Source organism: Pygocentrus nattereri, chromosome 2 (genome assembly GCF_015220715.1).
Source record: "Pygocentrus nattereri isolate fPygNat1 chromosome 2, fPygNat1.pri, whole genome shotgun sequence".
In the NCBI taxonomy this organism is placed as follows: Eukaryota; Metazoa; Chordata; class Actinopteri; order Characiformes; family Serrasalmidae; genus Pygocentrus; species Pygocentrus nattereri.
This window is the reverse complement of record NC_051212.1, coordinates 37397711-37422708: the sequence shown is the minus strand read 5'-3', so window position 1 is coordinate 37422708 and position 24998 is coordinate 37397711. Positions and strand designations below refer to the sequence as shown.

The 24998-nt window shown below is 38.1% G+C and overlaps 3 protein-coding genes across 3 annotated transcripts; 1 reads left to right on the top strand and 2 right to left on the bottom strand.

The window, feature by feature from the left end:
- Window positions 1-306: 306 nt before the first annotated feature.
- Window positions 307-12899, bottom strand: stard3nl (STARD3 N-terminal like). The gene is made up of 9 exons (XM_017714215.2): window positions 12580-12899; window positions 9150-9432; window positions 6731-6808; window positions 5693-5770; window positions 5308-5361; window positions 4012-4129; window positions 3764-3862; window positions 1836-1891; window positions 307-1408 (listed from the first exon to the last, which is right to left on the bottom strand). Exons 2-8 carry the CDS (start codon window positions 9348-9350, stop codon window positions 1839-1841), a joined length of 681 nt encoding a protein of 226 aa, XP_017569704.1. The 5' UTR covers window positions 9351-9432; window positions 12580-12899; the 3' UTR covers window positions 307-1408; window positions 1836-1838.
- A 311-nt stretch (window positions 12900-13210) lies between these two features.
- epdr1 (ependymin related 1) lies at window positions 13211-17430 on the bottom strand. The gene is made up of 3 exons (XM_017714214.2): window positions 17157-17430; window positions 15649-15857; window positions 13211-13922 (listed from the first exon to the last, which is right to left on the bottom strand). Exons 1-3 carry the CDS (start codon window positions 17399-17401, stop codon window positions 13732-13734), a joined length of 645 nt encoding a protein of 214 aa, XP_017569703.1. The 5' UTR covers window positions 17402-17430; the 3' UTR covers window positions 13211-13731.
- nol7 (nucleolar protein 7) lies at window positions 17366-24762 on the top strand. The gene is made up of 9 exons (XM_017714213.2): window positions 17366-17616; window positions 18101-18278; window positions 20329-20389; window positions 20555-20610; window positions 20703-20728; window positions 20884-20950; window positions 23264-23385; window positions 23496-23573; window positions 23662-24762. The coding sequence occupies exons 1-9, from the start codon at window positions 17400-17402 to the stop codon at window positions 23733-23735; spliced, it is 879 nt and encodes a 292-aa protein (XP_017569702.2). The 5' UTR covers window positions 17366-17399; the 3' UTR covers window positions 23736-24762.
- Window positions 24763-24998: the final 236 nt, after the last annotated feature.

Below are 24998 nucleotides of genomic sequence, written 5' to 3'. Positions count from 1 at the left end.
ACGTCCGTTTTAAAAAGCACTATAGAAATAAATGTTGACTTGACTTGAGGCATTAAACGCTCCAGATGTCTGGTTCCAATGACCACCACTGTGAACTTAGTAACTAATGGAGAAACTGATTTATGATTTAACATTATATCAATCTACATCTTAATTTTATTAGACAGAAATGATGTTATACTGTAAAACTTTCAGGTACATATTTTGTTTTGATCACATGTACTGAGCTTACCATCTCATAAAACTGAAACACATTCAAGATCGGCCACTTTTGTGTGTGTATTTTAATTCAAAGGAGGACAGCAATTCAAAATGACAAACAGAAAACTTTAATTAAAACAAATTAGTTCACAGTTATCATGAAAAAGAATGGCATTAGGTGTACGTGCATTAAAAAGTGATTTTCTAAATAGTGTACATCAAGAAGGCTGAAGGCGCCAGATAAGCACCAGGTGTGTAAGCCCTTATCTGTAAGCGTGGCTTATTGATCAACACAGAAAGTCACAAATAAAGTCGGTAACAGAAGAAGTCGCTATTGAATTGATACGCTTTAGGCATTCAGGAATGTTTCCTAATATACAACATGGACAAACCATTTACAAGTCATGCTTCATATCGGTGGCAGACTTAGTTTAAGATCATGCGAAATGAGGTGAGCCCTTTATTTTCAAAGTTGTTTTGCAGGTAAACAAACTGTTCTGAACATATTATAGGTAATACAGTATATAACTGCCTATAATGGTCAATGGTCAATTTCCTATACACAAACTGATGCCTAGCATATTAGTGGTAATGTAATAAAAAGGCTAAATGCTTTGATATATTGCAAAATGATCACTAATAAGTGCTTGTGTAGCTGCAACTTTAACCTATAAATACTGTTCACATGTAAGGGCTCTGTGTTGTATGCATCAAACCCTTAATGTCGAATTTAAGACCGCTAAAGTCAGAGCATTTACATTAACGATGGCGGCCATTTGCTACAGTAGGGCCACGAGGACGGCGGAGAACGAGGACTCGTCTGCCACTCTGTTGAGGGGAAACAATGTGAAAGTGCAGCACAAGCAGAAAAAGAACAAGCGAGTAGATGGTTCCTTCATAACTGTGATATCTGTCCATCAGCGATTTGACAAACATGTAAACATCAGGGCCGTGTACATGCGGCCCAGCATCCATTAAGACATGATAAAGATTTTGTGGCATTGTAAAATGATTGCATTGATAGTTTGGAGTGCTGCAGCGGCGCTGACAGTGGTACTGCAGAAGTGGTGATGATGGATCCGAGGCAGACTGACCGTCCAGATCACTTCAGATAATGAACCATAGAGAGCAGAGAGCGCTGGCTCGATTCACATCGAGGCTTTAATGACACTATTCAGCAGTTTGGCAGTTTTATGACCCGATACTCCTGACAAAAACAACAAAGATCTGCTGATGAATATTTTGATATATTCGTATTTCATATGCAAAGGTTTCGGTGTTCTGGTTAAATGACATGTTGAAGTATAAAATTACACATCTACAGAGAACACACTTAAATATGTCATTTCAGTGCAGAGTTTTACATTTTAGAAAAAAAAATAAACCAAATATAAAACATCTTTGAACAAGCCACATTTTATTTTTTCTGTGTTAAATTCAGCAAATAAACAGTAACTGTGCATTAAGATTAGTAGTGTGTTTTTTGTAGAGGATGTGCTTATTTAACTTAAATAAATACATAAACAAACAAACAAAAAACAACTCAACAACCAGAGGAGCCATAACGTTAGTATACTACTGTAGTTATCTTGGAAAATAATTTTATTTCCAACAGAATAAGTGATAGTAAATACCTGCTAGACAATGGGCTTCTCAAGGTCATGTTTATCATCAAGCTCTTCATCCGAATCTGCAAGAAGTCCAAAACATTTAATCTCTTGAGCTTCTTTATATGCCCAAATGTACAGGCTCACTATTGAGTACATGAAAAACAACTGAAAACTTTTTTGGGGGTGAAGAATTAAAAGGTTCATTGGTGACAAAATAAAGTTAAAAGTCATAAGAGATGTAAGCTATACATTTCATATTTCATACATTTCATATTATGTTTGTTACTTTACGTAGGCTACATCTTCACTTAGGTTCCACTTATTGGAAAGAAAAAAACAAAAAGAAAGCTCTGTGAATAGAACAGGGAGTTATTCTGAAAAACCATGTTGCGCAATTTGTTTTAATCTCTCGGAAAGAGTGATGGTGCACCTGGACTCTCACAGTGATATTTACAGGAAACCTGCTTTGTGGTTCAACAGTTACTTAATACTACTCAAAGAGCATTGTATCATTTCATCTCGTATCTACCAGAAAACTCAGGAAACACAATGTTTCCCCACACTAATCTTAGGAGTTCTGCATAACAACAAAAATAATAATAATAATAATAATAATAAACACCGAACGCTTTAATGCAGATTGTATTAAAAACTAAAGACTAAAATATATTTTGAGATTAGTTTTATTCTATATTTCAAGCACCGCCATAACAAAAAAAGTCTTTTATCAGCAAATAATCAAATGGTAATCATCCATTTGTACTATTAGGCTTAATGCTTTGACAGAGTCCACAGCCAATATCACTAAATGGATGAGAGAACTTAATGAAGATCAAACAGAACTTATTTTTGATCTTCATTAGGAGCTAATGCTAATAGAGAAAATCAAAGTCTATCCACACAGGTCACAGTGGTGAAGAGTCTGTGTGTACTGTTTGATTCTGAATTAAATATGAAAGATAACATTGGAAATATTCCTCCAAACTATACCAGTCTACATGAAGCTAAGAAATTGGCACATGCTTTTGTTTTTTCACAATTTGACTACTGCAACTCGCTGCTTACCAATTTGCCAAAAAATTGATAGATAAGTTACAGCTTATCCAGAATGCTGTTACTAGAGCGCTAACAGCAGCACAAAGGAGAGAACTCCTCACACTAATTCTGGCTTCATTACACTGGCGTCCAGTCTCTTTTGGGATAGATTTTAACATACTGCTTCTGGTTTTAAAGCATTACACAGATTAGAATCATACATAATGGACTGCCTGTCTCTGCATGTTTCAAAATCGCTCTTTAAGGTCATGCAATGCTAGCTTAGACTACCACAGATTAACAAGAAACAACGTGGTGAGGCAGCCTTTTGATTTTATGCAACAGAAAAATTGACAGGCAACATCAGTACATCATTTCAAGATTTCATCATTTATTCTTTCATGATACCATTTTTACTTACTTTCAATAGTAATAGTAATAATATTACTTTAATTTATTTTATTATTTTTAATCATTTATTCATTATTGATTTCTATTATTATTGCTATTATTAATAATGTTACTTTTTTATATTGCTGCTACACTTTAATACCTCTGTGAAACACTGAGCTGCATATTATTATTATTATTATTATTATTATTATTTACAATAATATATATCTTTGAGGTATCCATCTTGAGATATGATCACTACTTTTGAAATACAAGGTATTCTGGATTTCAATTTTGTTATAACTGAAATCTTTATTAGAATTTAAATAAAGCTTTCTCAGTTATTTAAAAATCATCAACAGCTCTGTTCATTATTCTGAACACATCTTTCCCATTATTCACATTAGAATCATTTTATTCATTGCAATTGGCTTCACATTATTAAAAACACTGACTCTAATCATTTGAATGTTAGTGCACGCTGTCGTGTTCTTTCTTCTGGCTGTTCATGATCAGACTCTTACCTGCCACAGAGTCTGGTGGTGAGTAAAACTGGCCGTCTGAGATCGGCCCTGGGTGCACAAGAGGAGCTCTTTCTGCAATGTTTTGTATCGTCAGATACCCTGTCATCCAGAACACAGACATCAGTGAGAGCTAATACTCTATAAGCAATTCAAAAACAAGATACATCAAATGGACTGTATCAGAGGTCTGATTCATCAGGGGTGATAACTGAGATAATATTGTGATATAACTTGAGGAGCAAACTCACTGTTCTCATCATTAGCTTCCTGTGGAAGAACTTTAAAGTCCAGAAACCAGGTCTCTATCCATGCCAGGATGAAAGAGATTATAGGCAGTAGATAACCAAATGCTCCCTGAGAGAGCAGCTGGACAGACCCCAGAGAGAACAAGCATTAAAGGGCCACATGTAAGAAATATTTATTTCTGTAGTACAGAACATAAAATCCTCTCAAAACTATCATTACAACGTCTCAGACATCAGGCTGCATATTCAGAGCCGTTTCATATATTTTTTTAAATCTAATTGTATATTTAAATGATTTATATTTTTCATTCATATATGACTTTCTGTGAGAAAGCTTTTAGAGATGTCAAACTCTTCAGACGTCTGGTTCTTACAACTACCACTATGAACAATTCTAAGTTTCTCTAGAACATTTCAGGCCAGACTCCTCTGAATAACTCTGTCTACATCTTAACTGCTTAATTCAGTGAAGATTTTAAAAAAAATGAGTGGCATGCCCCTTAAATGCCTCAAAAAGCTACCACCCAGAAAATGACTATGACATGATTAGGAACCTCCTGCCTCAGGTCTGAGACATTGCAAAACTATATTTAGGCAATGAGATTTAGGTCAGAAGCTTTTTTTTTTTTAATCCATTGATGGTAGAGAGGTACAGGCAGGATATATTAAGGTAAAATAGTCCACATGAAAAACATATTTGTTTTAGATTTGCTGTGATTTCATCAACAACATAACATATAAAAACTCCAAAGAGTTTTCACTGGTTTTTAATGAACAGCAAATTAAGTGGCTACATTTGTGTTGTACACATCGTGACCTGGTTCAGATGACCACCACTGCAAAGAAATCTGAGCTGGCAGGTTTTTCAGCAATGAAAAAGTACTGAGTACTTTTTGACCCACTCTGAATGACTTTTACATCTCAACCATTAAATTATGCACAGACGTTGAAACATCAGTGAAAGTCTCCTTAATAATTCGTTCTAAAATGTTCAAAAACAGTTGTGACCATGAAACTGAATCTCAGTAAAGAACAACCTTGCTCATTTAGTTTTCTTAATCCATTACTGAAACTGGCTCGTGACAGGTTCAAGAAACAGTGACAAATTAATTGTTTTTCTTACTTTCTAAGTAAGTAGCCCGTTATCCTGTTTAGTCTGTGCATCCAAGTGGAATTATTAAACAGGATTGTATTATAATGCAGCCTCAGCGATAATGCAACACTGGCTTGCTTTGACACTGTGAGCAATGTAGTATTTAATCATACATGCAAAAAGGAGAGAAATATAAAATGAAATACCTTTGATATAATAACTTTTGCAATCAAGAACGCACTGGTGATAGCTGTAGTTATCTGTAAAGAAATAAATATGACAATGACCTCCATGTATTAATGAAAAGAAATTAAGCACAGCACTAAATCATCACTGATTTATAAACACCAGTGTTCTCAACAGTTTGTATACAACAGTGTATTTGTTTTTCAGTATCTTGTTCAATAGCTGGTATATTTATCTGTATAATGCAACATAACAGGCTACTGCCAAAAAAACAGTGCTGCAGAAGCTCTTAATGCATAATGAATCAAACTGAAATAAGATAGAGCACTGCTACCCCCTGGTGTCAATACAAGGAAGCACTGCCTGTTACTGGTTTTTTTTTAAGACTTGAGGCAGTCAACGTACCGCGATGGCCCACCAGTGGCGCAATCGACACACTGCATATGCCAGGATCAAAACCATAAATCGGAAGGCAGCCAAAACCTGAAAAAGGAGCAAAGGCCATAAACTGAGGAGATAAAGTGTGTTTATCTACCCCGAGGCAATGAACAAAATGTCAAAATGTTAACAAGAAAAAAAAAAACTGTCAACTTTTAGGGAGATACTGTTTTCTTACAAACATTATATTAACAGACAGTAAGGAAGAGCATATTGGCCATTGGCTGCTTGTGTATGTATAATCACTGTATAATAACCTAGCAAAAAATATCACAGTATTCTAGTATTTCTGTATTAAGTAATCATTTTTTTTAAAAAGGTGCAGAACATTAGGATAAAAATCTCCACACCTGAATTTAATGTACAAACTTTAAACTACTATGAAGAATATCAGCTAAACAATATGATTGGGTTGGAATGGTTTTTGGTTTTGTTTTGTTTTTTTTCCCCATTCATATACAGCCAATGCCATGTTTTCCATGTGATAGGCAGCTCCTGTGGTGGCATTACTAAATAGCAATGTAGCATGTGGACTTCAGCGTTGTGTTCATGTCCACTGCACATGCAGAAATGTGAAGAAAGCTGATCTAGAGTGCTTTGGGGTGAGTTGAGAGGGAGGGGGAAAGAATAAGAACCACAGTTTTAAGGAACTACAGCTTGTAGTTGGGAGCAGTGGTGGTGTAACCATCCACTTATACAATTTAAATAACTACGACATCATTACAACAGGACAGCAGGGGTCACCAATCTTCACCACAGACAGTCTGTGCAGGTTTAAATTCCAATCAAGAAACAATTTTCTTTAATCAGTTTGTCTAAAACAACTGATTAATTACAAGAGCCGTGCTCCTGATTGTTTGACATCTAAACCTGCAGCTGAACCAGCCCTTTTAATGAATAAATCAGACTAAATCTAAAGCTCATAGACACTCATTGTAATAGCAAGAACATTTTGCAAGCTCTCTGGATACAGATCTTACACAAAAGTAAAAACAGAGTACTTACAAAAATATCAAAGAAGGATTTATGGTAGTCATATTGTAACACCTCCTTTTTTAGCTCCTCTTGTATTCCTCCATTGACCTGAAAAAGAGATGACATGAGGGAATAAACAAAAGCAGGTTCCTTAACAAACTACCTAAATCCAGAACTGCACAAAAATATCTCCCCCACCACTACCACTGTAATTATCCTGTGTAGTTATCTTTATTGATATCGCAAAACACCAATGGTCACTTGTGTAAAACAAAACATCTTGGTTGTATAGCGTAATGGGTAGTGTGATGTCCTTCATGCTGTAGACTGGGGTTCACTCCCCCAACTGGGCAAGCACCCTATGCTGTACCAATAAAAGTCCTTGGGCAATACTTCCAACACTATTGTTGCCTACCTCTGTAAAACGATCAAAGTGTAAGTCGATCTAAATAAGAGCTTCTACCAAATGTCAAAAATCCATTTTGAATTTTTCCAAGTGAATTTCGGTCCCAAGTTTCCCCTTTACCTTATGATAGCTGCATGAAAATCTCTTCACCATATACAACACATTCTCCATCGATCTGAAGAACCATTTCACCATGCAAAGAACCCTTTAAACATGCAAACAGTTCTATAAATGTTATACAGAACCACTGTCTTTACTAAAGAACCCCTGAAAAAACATTTTTAAGAGTGGAGTTGAACAAATCTGGATTATAAATAAAATGACTACATTTGTGTTGTAGACATTGCGACCCCCGGTTCCTATCACTACCTTTGTAAAGAAAGCAGTGTAAAAGTCAGTGTAAAAAAGAGAGTAAAAAAAGTTTCCCTACAGTGAACCATTATGCCTTACAGGACTCTACATGACTGTTTACAAACTGGAATTTCCCTGTAAGTAGATTTCCTGGGCAGCGATAGATTTACTGAAAATACCTGCATGCAGTTCACGGCTCAGATACTGCCAGGTTTTTTCTTGCCTAAAGCTTTCGAAGTATGTTTATCTAACACTTCCCATTAAAATGAGGCCTTGCATATTAAACTGAAAGAAAATGTCATTTTAAAAATTTCAGAATGATAAAGTAGATCGCATTTTGGAAGTGAAATACTGTATGTGACAATCTAGCCTAAAATCATAAGAGAGCCAAATGAAACAAATACTGAGGGCAGTATGCTTAAATGTCATATACAAATCTATTGTAAAATCATTCAGGATCTGTAATTAGGCGTGCATCCACGTCCATCCGTGAGCGTAACTAAAAATGTCCAAAGAAAAACGTTTCTGCAAAGTACTAACTTGACAAGTGAACGCGACAAAGTTTTTAACTTTTAATGTAAGTGAGTGTAAAAGTTTTTCTAGTTTCTCTTTCACTGTGAAACGTTTAAACAACGTAAATGACAGTGGTCATACTGAATATTTAATTAATGCTATGGAAAACAAAACTTGACAAAAATGGAGATACCTAATTTAAAAGATTCAATTAGCTGAATTGCACCGCACTTTCCCTTTCTCTCACGCATCATCTGAGCCATGAACTTTCCCTGTGAAACATCCTGCCCAAAAAACTGATCAGATGGAATATTTGCTGAATGACACAGGAAGATGTTCTGGACATAATATACAAAGAAACCGAAGAGCATATTAACTTTTAAGAAGCATACAGACATCTTGGGAACTTTATAATCTGCTTTTGAGTCAAACAAGTCAAAATATATATACACATTACTTTGTTAATCAGACATAATTGCTCTTATTTAATAAAAAGTTGGAAAAAGGTCAAATAAGTTCCTGTTGAGAAAATACAGGGTCAAAAGGTCTTTAAAACTCACTAAACTCATGCTGTAGCTTTAAATATTGCACACAGAAATAATCATTTTGAAGTTTATATATTTATGTGTGTGTTTATACACATAATGTATATATAGTGAAAATTGTAACAGGTTATTGTTAATCTTCAGCATATAATAAATATTATATCCTGAAGAAAACTCCGATTTTTAAGAAATACATAGTTAACAGAAAACAGGCCTTGAGAAGACTGTTCAGTAAAGATTACAAGTACTTAGAATGTGTTAAACTTTGCTATTCAATGCTATGACAGGTTTTTGTACCAAGTGAGAGACTTTTATGGCACGTGGTAAACACTTTAAATTAAGCCACACTTTAACCATGTTGCAGAGGGAGGAGAATATAGTGTTACAAGACCAAGGACTTATTTTTTTTTTGCGTAGTGGGCTTGCCCATGTCAGGAAACGAACCCCAGTATGCGTGAACAACCACAACTTTTAAACAGTGCTTCATGAACACCCCAGTACAACATCTCTGTAAGCACAACAATAAATAGGAAATAAGGCGTGGTCAGGGCACAGTTTTTCCATCCCTGATCAATGCTTTAGCGAACTGCCACTGGAGGAGGCAACAGCACTAAGGTGCAACCGCTGAACCTACATTGAGCTCAATGATCCAGAGCAGAGTGACGAACAGGAGGTCAAAGGTCACAAACAGGCAGAAAGTTCTCCTGACATCAGAGATGCACTTCTTCTCCACTCCTTCGTAGGATTCGATGCGGGCAGATATGGGAGTGGAGTTAATGGAGCCCACACCCCCTAACGTGGCTCTGGAGTCCACACTGCTGCACTGGCTGGCCATGACCTCTCACTCAGTCCAGACACGCCCACTGCTTCCTCTCACCAACCACAAGAGAAACACTCAGCAACCATGTCTGCTTAAGCTGAAACACAGAAATATTTCACACAGCTGCAGAAGGCCTATTTTGGGAAACAGCCAAAAGCATATCGGACTGTTCTAATAGTGTTCATACGAGGTTGACGGGTGACTTCAAGGGTTATATGTGGATTTCTACAGTAGTGGGAGAATTAGCATGACAGTCACTATGTTTACATTCAAACAATAGCACAACTAAGTTCTTAAATAGTTTAAGAAGCTGAATTGAACAAAAACAATTACAACAGCTGCTAGAGGACGAGTGCATTTATAGCTCTTTAGCCTTTTGCAATTCAAAAAGCTGTCATCATAAGTGTCGTGCTAAAGAGAAAACACCACGAAATGTTGGAAAACCTTACTTTCAGAGTTTTTGTTCACGCATTCACACACATCTGAACCCATCTGAAATAGTCTGATCTCTGGACTAGGGGTGGGCAATCTGCCGATACTTCATTGTCACTGTGATAAATGATGTTCCAATCTGCATTTTTATGCATATCTTTGATGTCAGCACCTGAAAACACTGAACAACTGCATGTTTCATTACAAAGACAGCGTAATTAGTCCTGTGTTATTACACTTAAGTGCAGTGCTGCGCATGAACTGTTTTTTTTTTTTGGGGGGGGGGGCAGGGGGGGGGGGGGGTCACCGTAGGTCACCGTATGTATAGTGAAAACCTTTTCTGGTATCATGATGTTGCATTTTTGCCATATTTCCCACCCCTACAATACACCACATGTTTTAATTGGGCAATGTTAAGGTCAGTCAAGACTTCAGTGTGACCAGGAAAACAGAGCAGCTGTGTATATAACAGCCTAGTTAGAATTGCAATCTTGGGCCAGAAATGTACTCAAGTTAAAGCACTCATACTCTAGACAAGCAGAGGGCAAGTCTGAGTGTTTGTAGAGATCTATATTATATTATATCTATTACTATCTATTACACCAACAGCCACAACTAAACACGTGATCAGTAGAGGAATGTGTGCTGCTCTGCTCATTTCTATTGGAATAGAGAAGTGATGATGATGTGTGTGAAATGTACTATATAAATAAACTTGTCCATAAAAATGCAAAACTTTCCCATAAAAATATTGTTCGGAGGAGTAAATTATTCACAGTAATATTCAGAAACATCTTTGGGTTTTATCAGAAACAATATCATTACAATTACAGAAGCATTCCACACTGCATAACGTTTGATCTAAGAAGATAAATAAACGGACCGTGGTCAGTACAGATGGTGTATATACAACATATATAATGATACAACGCAAAGCACAGTAGTGTATGCAGCTGCCCAGCAAAAAGAACAAGAAAAGTTATCATTACATATATGTGGGTATTTGAACCTTGGATTGGATTGTGAGGACAATGAAAATGGAAAAGCAGTGCCTCCGAATGTCAGTCATCTACTTTTAGTCACAAATCATAAAAGTGGAATAAAAGTCTTATAACCAACTTGGCACCCAGGTCAGAACTGTCTGATCAAAACAGACAGTTACACATAAAGTACTTCTAATAAAAAGTAATAACAGAGAGAAGTCAGTATATTTCTCATCCCTGTAATCATACAGGCTGTATGGAAATCAGGCAGCTGCGTTTATGATTTGTGCAAATAAGACTTCTTTATAAAATATCCAAACACTCATGATCAGATGGTAAAAGCAGATTAGGACTGTGGGGATCAAAGGTTTACAATAAAACATTTAGGTCTATATTCACCAAATGACTGAGTGCTGATCTAGGATCTTTTTCTGTCTTTGAGAACATCCTATATATCAACAAAATCAGATCCAAGATCAGTCCTCCTACTCTAAGAAGCTTGATGAATGTGGACTCTGGCTTAGTCATGCCACTGCATACACTCTTAAAAAGACGGTTTTCAAGGATTCTTTAGCTAGGAAAAAAAATGTTGTATTTACAACCATGAACACTTAATACACCCTTTGCATGATTAAAGGGTTCTTTGCATCGTGAAAGTGGAGAACGTGCTATAGATGGTTCTGCATGGAAACTTTTTGAAAAGGGCCCTATACAGCACCAAAAAGCATTCTGCTGTAGTTAAGATACAAGCTTGTAACAATAGTAAAACCCTTTATGGTGCTTCACAAGCCTTTCAAAAAGGTTCTACATAGCACCATCTACAGCACATTCTCCTCCAATCTGAGGATCCCTTTCACCATCAAAGAACCCTTTAATCATGCAAAGAAGAGCCATTTCTTTAAGTGTAATATACCTGCAGGTGGACTCACCACAGACAGAAAAGACTATGGGAAAACTTAACATTTACAAAGGGTAGGACTTCTTGAACCTGTCACTGTGATACCACAATCGTGAATTGTATCAAGCACTTTAAACAGCGGCTACGGTTAAATAAACCACAGTAAAAGATGCATAGCAAGCCTTTACCAGTATTAAGGAAGTAAAACCTGTTTGTTAGCCTGACAGTGACAACGTTTAACTGTCTCTCAAGTTCCTCATAGTTTTGCCATTTAATCGATAAAAAAAAAAGACCACTGTCTGCAAATTATGCCTTACAAAATTACCAGGGCCTATTCTTAACATATTTCATTGGTCACAATAATCCAGTAGAATCCTTTAAGTTTCCATTTAGACCAAATGAACTGGCGTAATTGACTGTGTAACGCTAGCCCAGTTTAGTTAGCTAGGTTAACTACGTAAACTGAGAGGCCTTGAATGATTCGCTGTAACTAAAGGAGCAAATACACTCGGTCACCTGTTACAGAGACGAGGGGAATCACTAACATTAGCTAACCAGACCAGCAAAGGCTGGCAGGACACAACGAGACTAACATTAGCTAAACGCCCCGTTTCATGAAACCTTTTCCACGAACCTTCGACTACAAGCACGTTATCAAGAGCACATTTGTACGCCCGCGTTTGTGTTAGTCTTGCATAATAAACACTGACAAGTTAGACAGTTTGAGAGGCAGGTAGTTTGTCTGAATGTGCCTGTTTATGCTAATAATAATACGCTCGCGTCCCTAAAATAAAGCGAAGATATCAAGTTAGCAGAACAAACAAGCTAACTAACCGAGCTAAAATTAGCCAGGCAGCTACTCATCTCTCACTCTTCGTCAGGAATGTGTCTGTTACACAATATAACATGAAGCGTAGCGGTGTTTACTCACCTTAGTTCTCAGTGAAGATAAAAGACTGAACTGTAAACCGACTAAAACATTTAGGTAAAGAGGAAAACTGGGTTATCCAGCTAAACTAACGTTAGTGTTACTGGACGTCGGGCCGTACCATCCGGCCGGCTACTTGAGCTTAACCGCTGATCTCATGACTGTTTTTCATTTATTTTATGAAGCTAAAATGAAGTTTCGGATGTCGGGGGTGTTCCTGTATCAGTGCGAAAAAGAAACTTCTCTCAGGCGCTACGGTTATCTTAATAACAGGTACGTAACTCTGTTTTTAAATAGGAATTGTTGGAGTTGTAGTTTCATCTCCAGCCATAGGCTTGAATAGGAATCGTGGGAGTTGTAGTTTTATCTCCAGCTTTCGGCTTGAGAAAGGAATTGTGGGAGTTGTAGTTTTATCTCCAGCTATAGGCTATGAGTTTGTATTTTATCTTCAGCTTGAAAAAAGAATTGTGGGAATTTTATATTTCTATTTTTAAAAAATTCATTGTGGTGTTTATTCATATATTCAGCCATCAGCCATCCAGCATGGACTATCATATCTATTTGTAAGATATTTTTATTCAGATGCATGTGCCTTTTTATTTTCTGAACATGAATGAAAACAAATCCACAGGAATCATTTCTGGCAACTGGTTTTATTATGTTGCGTCATGGATATATAGCTTTGCAACACTGCCCAGCAATCACACAGGACAGAATTTAGAATTCTAATGATAGCAGCTGAGTTACAAATTACTCCATTACCAATAATAATAAATAAAAAAACAGTAGTGATCAGTATAAAATTTAAGTAGTGTGTATCGACCTGAACTGCTGGCTTTGCATGCTTTGAATGCTGACCAGAATGTGCTTCTATGTTTAAAGTGGATGCACACAATTTTGTATGCCTTATATAAAATAAATAAAACTTAAAACATTAGAACTGCTATATAAACGTGCCATCATTTTCATTACTGTATACATATATGGTTATTTGTGCAAAAGCTACAATTATGCTTCATCAGTAAATAGGTATACACTCCATTTTTTCTCTTAAACATTAGCTCAATATAGTTTTCCCTCTAGAAAGCCGTGTTTGCCACATCCATCATTCGCCTGTGCAGAGTGCAGACAGGTGGTTGTGCAGGAACCAGAGGTTCAGCAGTCAGAGGCCATACGTTCAGGTATAGCAGACAGGCAGCTGCTGGGTGGGACGAAGACCCCAGGGTCGCTAATGCCCAGCGCCAAGTCAAAGAAGCGTGTGGATGTGGTCATGCTGCTGTTCTTAGTGTAAGTCTCCTGTACAGGGTAGCAGTCTTTCAAGGTGTACACACCCACCCAGGTCTCATCTGTGAAGGAGACACAGATCACAGTCGTTTTTGGAAGCAAATCTCACCAACATCTCTGAACATCTTTACGCCTTATATGTGGATCATTATGCCAAACTGACTGAAAGTCAGAATTGAAAACACATTTTGGACACATTTGGACTTTCAACTGACTTGGAGTTAAGACATTTTGTCACTACCAAAACAATCATATCACTATTCAAATTTTAGCAAATATTTCAGTGGTGACTGTTTTGGCAGTGACACTATGAGCTTATTAACTCAAAAACGCTAGCCAGTACATGACTAGTAAAACAAATTAGAACAATTGTACACACACAAAATCATAAAGGTTTTCATCAAAACAATGTTTTTAATGTTGCACACGGATTTTCATACTCTGGGACACATTACTTCAAAACAATAAGATCTAACTGCTTACCATGTGGCCATGAGGGACAGAGATACAATCTTGTATCCTCCTCTAAACCGCAGGGGTGTGGTTAAAATAAGGCTCCGCCTAAGAACTAAAACTCCTCATTAATTTAAATATTTCCAATTTAAAAATCTTTTAAAAACAACATTAAAAATGTAAGTATTATTTTAACAAGTGGAAATGTAGGGGTCACCTTAAAGTTTCACCTCCCAGTAAGAAGAACTTTATAAATGATGATTTTGTATATAGCTTCCTTATTACGCTATCAATGAATGCCTTAGGTGTAAATAGATCATAAGATAATCATTGTAACTATCTAAGATCTGAATTGTTTTTTTTTCTGAACTAATTTTTTTTACAGTGGGGTGGCTGTTTTAGAATGCTCCATATAGACCTACCTTGTACCTACACTCACTTGCTATTTTATCACAGAGGCCTACACTACCTTATCAGTGCTCTTTAGGTTTATTAAGTACGTTATTCTAGTCTGTAGTGCATCAGTTGCTGCACAATTCATCAGCCACATTCATTATTGGTCAGTTTCTAACCACAGGACCATTTATGACCAGATATTATTTGGGTGATGGACCATTGTCAGAACAGTAGACTCAGGCCTATAATAAATATATCAGACACTGCAGTGTTGCTAGGGTTTTTACATGTGTTCATTTTAAAGGGGCAGGCAATATATGAGGATATATTGCAAAACATGATGCAATATATGACAATTTATGTATCAGTTCATCAAACCTCAGAAAAATAAAACACTGTGATATTTATCATGTATCATCAAAACACACAGACTTTCTAAGCCCCGTTAGGGTCACGGGAAAGTGTTGGAGCCTATTCCTGTGGTCATTGGGCAGAAGGCAGGATACACCCTGGACAGGTCACCAGTCCATCACAGGGCAGACAGACAGACACACACATTCACTCACACACCTAGGGGCAATGTAGCATGTCCAATTGGCCTGACTGCATGTCTTTGGACTGCAAAACTCAATGCAAACTCCACACAGAAAGGACCCTGTCTGCATAGCCAAGAAAACAAACCCAGGCCCTTCTTGCTGTGAGGGGACAGCACTACCCACCGTGCAACCGCGCTGCCCTGTCATGTATGAAGAAAATCTTCAACAAATTATTTTTTTACCATATCGACCACCCCCAGCTGTATAACATTCTTTTCTGATCATCTTTCCTGCATTAATGAGATGAGATTAATAAGTGAAAGGGACTTGGTGCACTCTGCCCCCAGAAATGTCATTCACTTGTCTCAATAATGCTGAATATCCAACATCAGTCCATACTTACGTTTACGAGCTGGCTTTCTGTCAGACCACTCTTGAACCTCGATCATATCTCCTGGTCCCCCAATGAAGTACTGATCCTCATAAGTGGAGTTCATCGGGATGTCATATGGGTCCCATTCCTCAGTTAAATTAAGCTTAGCACAGGTTTTAGTAACTTGCTCAATCTGGAAGAGCACCCCACTGTTGAACAGGAAGATGTATTCAAAGTACCTGAGCAGTGAGACAATGTTAGTTACACAGTGCTGAGGAAGGCTTAGGTGAACTCTGCAAGAACAACTGAACTGTACACAGTACTGAGTTAATGTAAGGAGTTTATCCTCTATTCTCAAGACTTAAATTCATTTGTCCTCTTTCGGGGAGATGCATTTCTGGCCTGTATTTCAAAGACCACTCATATTTACTGGCTAAAACCTGTTGTACTTTAGAAAGAACACCTTTCACTTCTCAGAGATATCTTATTCTTAACCTCTTAACAACTTAAAAGGCCAAGTGTTATTACACACTTCTCTAACCTAAGAATTTGCTTGCATTAGTGTCCCTGTAGTTACTGAATAATAAGCTTTAGTATGTATAACTGCAGCTTTGTAGGTTTTTAAAAATGTGCTGAACAAGTATTTTGTTTCTTAATATCCTTTGTAGAGGACGTTTAGGGCTCTTTCCCACCATTTTTTAGGAGACTTTGGGAGACAAATCAGTGAGAGAATTGTAGAATCACTGAGCTGGAGTCAGACATTGAGTCGAGCCTGTGCCATTCCACAACATTTTTTGGTCCTGTGCAAATACCAGTTAAGCTTGTCCCCCAAAACAAAAAGTCCTGACCCTGGCCCTCAGGGTCCTATGCACCTAGAGGTCTTGGATAGACCATAAATCCATTCCCCCAGCTAGGACACCCCTGTCTTCAGCCATCAGATGATGAGGGTTAAGAGGCAGAGGGTGAGGTAAAGGAGGTAGCTTAGGAAAAGACATTAGCTGAGGATGAGCATGAAGCAGGCCGCCCTGTATGAGTCTGAAATTCGTTATTTCGTGTCATGACTGTGCACTTTTCCCTAAGCTGTATTTGCTGACCATGTACAGTGTACTATTGAATAAGTGAACATCTGAAATCTCTAAACCCCTTTGTGCATGCTGAGTCTCATGAAGCCATTTCAAACCAGCATATTAAACAGCAGGATCAACAGAGAAATGCTGCGGTTAATATCTGTGCAGTTGACCGTCTTCGCCATGACACTGTAAACCGTGCAGCATCACGTGTTGTTTGTTTGCTCTCAGTAGCCAGTGTTGGTGGGCTAATGTTAAGCTGCACGTTGCTCATGTAGCCTTTGCACCTACTTTTAAGGATTACGAAACTGCAGGAACGTGCATGGAAATCATTTGAATTTTACAAATGCAAAGCAAACGAAGGGAAACAACACACTGCATATTTCATCCACTGCCCAGATGCTCGTCCTGCTCGCTAATACGGTGTTATCAGTGCAGACTAGCCTGCACTGCTGGAAACACGCTCTTCACCTCTTACACGGTGTGTGTTTCCTCTTCTCCTCCAGCACCCTCAGACGCTGGTTCTGTCCGTCATACGAGACCACCGCCCGCGTATTCCTCCCGGTGTTGTGGTCGTACTGCACCGTTCGTCCCTCCCATTGTAGCGGAGCTGCGCAGGGCTGCGGCGGGGCTGCGGCGGAGAGAGACGGCCGGACGAAGCAAACAGCCACGCCGGACAGACACAGGGCCAGAGTAAGCACTGTAAACCTGGACATGTCCACTGTGCGACAGAAAACCGAGGAACAAAGTCAGCAAGGCCAAGAAAAGAGCAGCGCTGACCAAGCCGGACTGATAATGTGTGAATATGAGCGCTCAGAACAGAGAACAGCAGAGTCTACAGCGGAGTCTCCACCAACTCTGATTGGTCCAGACATGGACAGCATGGAGAGACCAGCCAATCCGATTCACCACATCCTCAAACACAAAACAAGTACAAAAACAACATCCTTCATACACTATACTGCCAAAAGTATCACTCACCCGTCCAAATCATTAAATTTAGGTGTTCCAATCACTTTCATGGCCACAGGTGTATAAATTGCATCACCCAGGGCCTGTCTTAAACCTTTAGAACTCTTTATACTATGATGTGAACCCATCAGGAAAACACTAAATACCATTTAAGACAACTGGACACCGCCAAGAACCAACAAAAACTTTTAATGGTTTAAAGGCTGATTCTTTTCAACAGAGTAACTGGTTTAGTACGCTGTTCTGCTGGTCAACCACCAAGACCACGTTGGGTGCAAACCAGCACCAGACCATCAAAAACCAGTTTATCCTTATTTTTTCCAGCTTTAAGTGATTCTTAAATGTCTATACTGCAAACCCCTCATAGAGTCAGAGAACATGTAACCCTCCTGAGCGCCAGGCGGCGATGTTTCCTTCTGCAACCTCTGCTTCTTTTAGTGCAGCGTCCAATATGGCGAAGCTTCAGCGTGGAGATCCTCAGCTCAAATCAGAGAAACAGGTTAAATTCGGAAGAGAAATATCCGAGTCCAGTGAAGATGAAGGGCCTGAGGAGGTGGCCTTTGAGGAGTCTAAATCAGTGGCGCTGAAGAGCGCGGAGGAGGCGCTGCGCGCCAGGAGAAGGTGAGTATATGTGGGGCGGTAGCTCAGCTGCTAACACGCTTAGCGCGCTGGACCAGAACAGAAGATGATTCTAAACCGCACTCGAAATGACTCGAGTCTGACTCTTGAGTCCTGATTTGGCTGAAATTACTTACTCTCGACTGCGCATCCACGCTGAAGAGTGATAGTCTTTTTCACCATAAACTAGTGACGAGGCTAATGTTTGGAATAATCCGTTCCACCTTAAATAGCACAGCGCTTGTAAGCTTGCAAGTACAGGCGCCGTAGTGCATCTGCTGCCATTTAAGGTGGAACGGAAGACTCTGAAGAATCCAACTTAAACCTCGTTCAACGGTGAAAGTCTTGATAAGGCGGTGCAAGACGACAGTTTCACAAGCGTCCCTGGTTTATTTAATAAATACGGTTTATTAAAAAAAAACTCTTAAGACCTCAAACCGTTAAGCTGAGCACAGGGGTGTTATTACAGTTTCCGTAGGAGTAAGTCAGTCATGCCTCACTGTTAGGCTCAACAGGCTAAATCTACTACGTCTTAGTGGAACACATCGTCAGTGGTGTCAGTATTGTATGGCAAGTGGTTATGTGTGTGGCCAGAACTGGACTAAATATTCCTTTTAGCATTGAAAATCAGTTTTTTCTGCCCTCAGCTTAAGAAGTTGCTAACAGAGTGGCAAATATTGAGAGCTCCTTATATTTAAAGCAGCATTAAATTGTATAGTGCTGTGGACTAGCAGATCTGGACTGGAGTTTTTCTGAATAGCTGACCTTGTGGTGATCACCAGTCGTCTGTCTGGTTAGTTTACATTGAGAACTGAGCTCTGTACAAATGTGGATCTCAGAGAGGATGATTAGTGACCACTGCGCTATTATGTACATGCTACGGCATGAGAGGTTTATCTGTCCTTATAATCTCTACACAGAGATGGCTCTCTAAGCATTCTTTAGTAAAAGCAGTAGTTCTGTTTAGAACCATTTAATGCGTAAATGGTTCTGTGCATGGTGAAAAGGTTCTTCAGATTCATGGAGAATGTGTTGTGTATGGTTTTGATGTTACTACAGTGTCAGGCTTGTAACAATAGAAGAACCCTGTTTTGTGTTGCATACCTTTTTAAGCATGGAATGGTTCTAGAGCCGTTGCGTTTACTAAATAATTTTTTTTTTTTTAATAATTAAAAAAAAAATATTACATCAAATATTATTCCATCACCTGTAACTGCATTCACTGTACAAACAGTTGTGAATATTATGTAGGTGTGGAAATAACTGGCACTTTGATGTTAGCACTCAGCAGCGTTATATTCTACCTAATTCATGTTATTTCCATAATAACAGTGTTATTACAGTTCAGGTCCTCTTACATTTACATTAGCATGACATTTGGAAGACACAGTTTGATCATTATACACAGGTGGGTAAAGGGAGTGTTAAGTGTCTGTTAGTGTGGTATAGTATGGATTGCTGGCCCTGTGGGGGATCGAACCCTAGCCTTCAGTGTAGATGGCAGATGTGTTTCTCATTACAGCATGTAAAGGGACGATCCACTGATTTGTCAATTTTTTTTTGCAAAATTCCCTTGTTTCTAACAGCTACATCACAGAGGTTTTTACAGATACGCTGCCTGATGCCTGACACATTGCTTAATGATGGCTTTGAGAGAAATATTTAACCTAAAATATATTATTAAAAACTAATTTATGCTGGAGCGGTGCATGTTGAGCATTTTAAGGGGGAAAAAAAAAAAACAATTTTTCAAAATTGACCACTAATTTACCATTTTCAACTTTGCAAAATAAAACTCAGAAGACACATGGAGGTCGTTTACAATTATACAGAAGTTAAGAAAATCAGTGAAATTCCCCTTTAAGACAGCAGAGCTGTGGTTCAGTCCAGTAATGGCAGTAATGTTGGTTTGTCATATTGTGTGTGGCAAATCCTGGATGCTGAGAAAAAAAAATCACAGAATTCTGATGAATCCACATAAAAATCCAGCAGGTACCTGCAGTGTATTAATAACTTTCTGGAGCTGCTGAGTAATTATGCTGTTTGTCATCAGAGAAAAGGAGCTGTTGAAGGAGAAGAGAAGAAAAAAGCAGCTGTTTTTCCAAGAGCAAAAGGTACAGAATGTTTCATAGCATGCCATCACATGTGAGGAGTTCTTTAATAACCATTTCTACCTACCTGTATGTGTAAATTGATATGTTAATTAGTAATACGTTAATGAACTTGTCAGACGCCTATACCATCTGAAATCTTGGTAAAAATGTGTTTTTTCCCCCAAGAAAAAAAGTCTTCTTTCAGAAGCTCTTTTGGAAGAATTTGATACAGTGCCACAGAAGTAGGTGACATTTATTACACTCAGTATCTATGTCTATATGCTCATTTTCTCTCATTACCACTGTATTTAACTGTACCTTCTGTTCATTATAGAAAAAAGAAGCTTTCAGTTGAAAAGGGTAAGTCTGAGTCTGCTACATACCTTTCACTTTTTCTCTGTTGCTTAAAAGTCCCTACTTTGGTTGACTCCAAATCTGTTTCAGGGTGATTGTAATGTATTGCGTGCCTAGTTTTAAAAACAGTTGTTTTGAATGTATGATGTTTTTCCCTGCAGAGGAGAGTAAAAATGAGGAGAAGGAGGAGAACATGCAAGAAATAAAGTCGCAGAAAGCGTCTAGAAGGTAGGCTCAAATTGCTGAGTTTGGGGCCAGTCTCATTAAGTCCTGTTGAGCTGGATTTGTTTTACCAGAGGAGGTCTGGTTATGTAATTTGTGTGTGATTTGACTGATTGATTTCTATGGGATAAAGGATCTGGGTAGTTTCCCCAAATAGCCCAGATCAAAACGTCATCGCAGGAACCTTCACATCAGGATCATACGACAGGCGCCAAACTTCCCAACAATAACACCTCGTATGGTTAAATGGCAAATATGGCAACACTGGATGAAGGAGACGACTTTATATCTCTTTTCACTATGAGATGACTTGCTGCGAGCTGTACTTTCAAGATATTTAATTTTGTTTGTCTTTTCATCCATCAACAAAAATTTTGTGGATTTCAGTATTCTTCTCATGAACTTAAGGATTTAGGAGTTGCATCAAATCAAGCTCCTTTTGAACGGTTAGCTTTGTCTTCAGGTTGCAAAAAACAAAACCCAACCAAGGGCTCAGTGTTAGAACTATAGCTCAGTATTTTAGTTGTATTAGTTTTCCTTTCCTGTATTAGGTAGGTTGTAATGTGAGTGATTTACCAACAATATTCTATGACTTTAATCCGATATGAATCGGTTGTGTCCGTTGTTTTTACAAGTCTGGTAAAGAATATTTCCGTGTGTATTTCCGAGTGAATTACCTTTTTATAATTTGCTGAACTTTTGTGATCTGAAGACAAGGCCAACAGCTAAAATTAATTTTATGACAAGACAACTGAAATCCACAACGTTTTTGGAGATGGCAGAATTACAAGGAGAAGAAGCGTTTTTGGTCTTGGCCCTGTTGGGTAGCATTTGGTAAGTTGAATGAACCCACTTTACTAGCCTGTAGAGGTGAAGGCTCCACCCTTGTACAGCGTCGCCTTTTTTCTGTTTCAAATCTGCCATTTAGCTGCACAGCGTGCTGTTGATGCTTTAAAATGTGGCGCCTGTGACATGATGCTTCAATCGCCACGATGATGCTTCAGTCAGTTATTTGGGGAAATTACTCAGATCCTTTACTCTGTACAAATTGGCCTGTCAAATCAAATTACATTACCAGCCCTCCTCTGCTAAAACTAATTAAGCTCAAATAGGGCTATAGAAAGTAATTTGCTCTGAAATTATTAGTTAGCAGACTTGTAAAAATTACAAACGTGGCAGATTCGTACTGGATTAGCCAACTCAAATAGTAGGTAAATCTCCAAACTGCTTAACACTGGCCCTCCAGGACTAGAGTTGGGCACTCCTGGTCTAAGAGTTTGTGGTTGCTTAGCCTGATGCTCTTCTCCAAAGCCATTTTGCCTAAAAAGGCCCATTACTTTTTATGTACCACAGCAGAGACATGATTTTATCAGAGACATTGTAACCAAGGAGACCAGACACTGGTAGGAAAATGAATAGGACATTTTGTGGTGTTTTTTTTTTTTTTTTTTTTAAACCAAACCCTAAAAAGTACTTGTACTGTTTTTATAAGGTTTTATCACCAGTTTCATTGTTTTTGTTAACAATGTGGCTTTTAGTTTGGGCTTTAAGTCTCTTCCTATTCAGTAAGATGGTCGCCTGGTCTTGTATGAGTAAAAACAAGTGTTCAGGGGCATTGCAAAGATAGTTGTCAAATGGATATCCTTTCCTGTAAGGATTTGATTTTACTCTTGTAGCAAGCAACATAGCCCCTATTTTTCATTGTTAGCTCAAGGGGGGGGTTTACAATTGTATGTATTAATTTGTCACAAATACCACATTGTTTGATCTGTTTAGTTGATTATATTTTGCTTTTTCAAGTTTATCAAACATGGGACTGGCAGAAACCGCATCCTAATTTAAATCGGTGTTGCAATTGGTTGTTGCTGCTTAGATTTGTTTGAAATGGAAACAATTAAAATTATTATAGAAGGGGATTATTGTATGTGATTTAACCTGTAGTGCTTCTAGGACAGGATGAATAATAAGACATTAAGTACAACTGTAATGGCAACTTAAACATCAGATAAATACATAAAAATATACCATAATACAGTAAATACACAGATAAGACAGATCCTAAAAAGTACAATTAACAAAGATGATATAGTTGTAAATATGTAAATTACACCTCACAGATGACTTTATAGTGTAATCGATATGGTGTATTACAAAATAGGATCTGCTGTTTTGGTTAACTGAATGCACTGCACAGAACTGTTGTTGAATTGATTCTGAATTGCTTACTCCCTCTAACTAGAGAAATTGTCAGTGACTGCCTGCATTGGAAACAGAAATGAGCTTCATGTTCACAAATCAAAATCCTGTGTCCTGCTCCAGTTTGCAGGGAAACTGCAGTGTGATGCGGGTGAAGGACAAAGCCGCTGATGAATCACTGCAGCAATCAGCCATGGACTTCATTCGGTCACGCTTATATGGACCAGGAAAAGATAGAACAACCAGTAAGAAAGCACATCAGTTACACTCAGTATACATGTTTAATATGGGTAATTTCAGTAATAAGCAGTTGCTGGCTGACAGAATTGTTGCTCATCAAGGAACTATCTTTCAGATGCTGAGCTTTTATCCCTGGAAAAGAAAAGGGGTGCCAACCAAGGGGCTGCGGTGCAGTTTGTGAATAAGAAATTGGGTAAGTTTGAGGTGTGAATGTTGAAATAAGCATATATTCCTTCCTCAACCATAAGTTAAAGGCTTCCACCGTCATTGTGTCCTGGCAGGAGCAGAACAGAAGGCCAAGGCAGAGAAGTGCAACAAGAGATTTATTCGGAAGCAGAAGCTAATTCCCAGCTGAGAGCTGTAACATTTAAATGGACAGATTGGAAGCGACAGCAAGATAAAGACAGTCCGCCTGCTCACCTCACTGCACATTTCAGCTGTTTTATTCAGGACTGTCGTATGCTAGAGGGCTTCAGACAAAATGGCAAGTCTGCAGTTGCCTCGGACAAATACTGTTGGGTTATTTTGTGACTGGGAGCAGCTCATGGCTGAATGAATGTGTCGTTGACTTTAAGAGTCCAAAAAAATGGAATGAAATCACTGTGGTCAGTGTTCTTATAATCAGTCTTTATGAAAATACATTTAATTTAATGTCTAGCAGTCGTTTCTTTGCTAATGAGGTGTTGATAGTTGGTGCTGGTCTGGAAATCGACAGTTAGAAAGCTCAATGTACACGACCAGTCAAAAGTTTGAACACACCTTGTTTGTTTTAGATGTGTTGGTATCTAAAATAATGTAGCTTTAAATATTGTCTCAAGATGCATCATGAACAGCTATGCGAGATGATTTTCCAACAGGATTGAAGACATTTGTTACTCCTTTTTGAAGATGCAAGGCTTTGTTTCAAACGTTTTTGAATTTTAGGGTAAGTTAGTGTAACAATTTTATTCTGAGTCACTGTGGACCATTTTTATTGGTCCATTGGTAATGACATTGAGACAATATAAATGGTAGTTGTTTTTTTTTTTTTTTTTTTTTAAGTTTAATAGTAATTTTAGTTTAATAATAATTTTAGTTTTCTTCCAACAGCGGTGATATTCCAGACTTTATTTCAGCCACCAAATTTACTATTCGTCCTAGGAACAAATTTGCATTTAAGCATAAGCTTTTAAAATGTATTATCTGACATTAGGTGTGTCCAAAGCTTTGACCTGAGAGTGCAGATAATAAATTTTAAAGCAATGGTTTGACTTAAAATTCAAATGTTCAAATGACTTGTGTGCTCTCTGACTCTGTACAGCATACAATTGTTATACATTCAGTTTTGTCCACAAAAAATTTTTGCAGACCAACTAATTGGAGTAAACCTGAGGTTGTGTAAATATTTTTTGACTGAACTGTCACTTACATATGGAGAGTTTGTCCATTCTACAATGTGCTGGAAGTCCACATAGCTGGCATGAATTTTATGAGCACTAGATTCGTCAGGTTCTAATACAGGCGACCAGTGATGTTATTTACAGGTCAACAGCGCACCTGTTCCAGTGGAAGTGGTACTTGTGTTTTTACTGAATATTTACACATTTCTCTATGACAGCCTTTGTAGTAACATGCATCC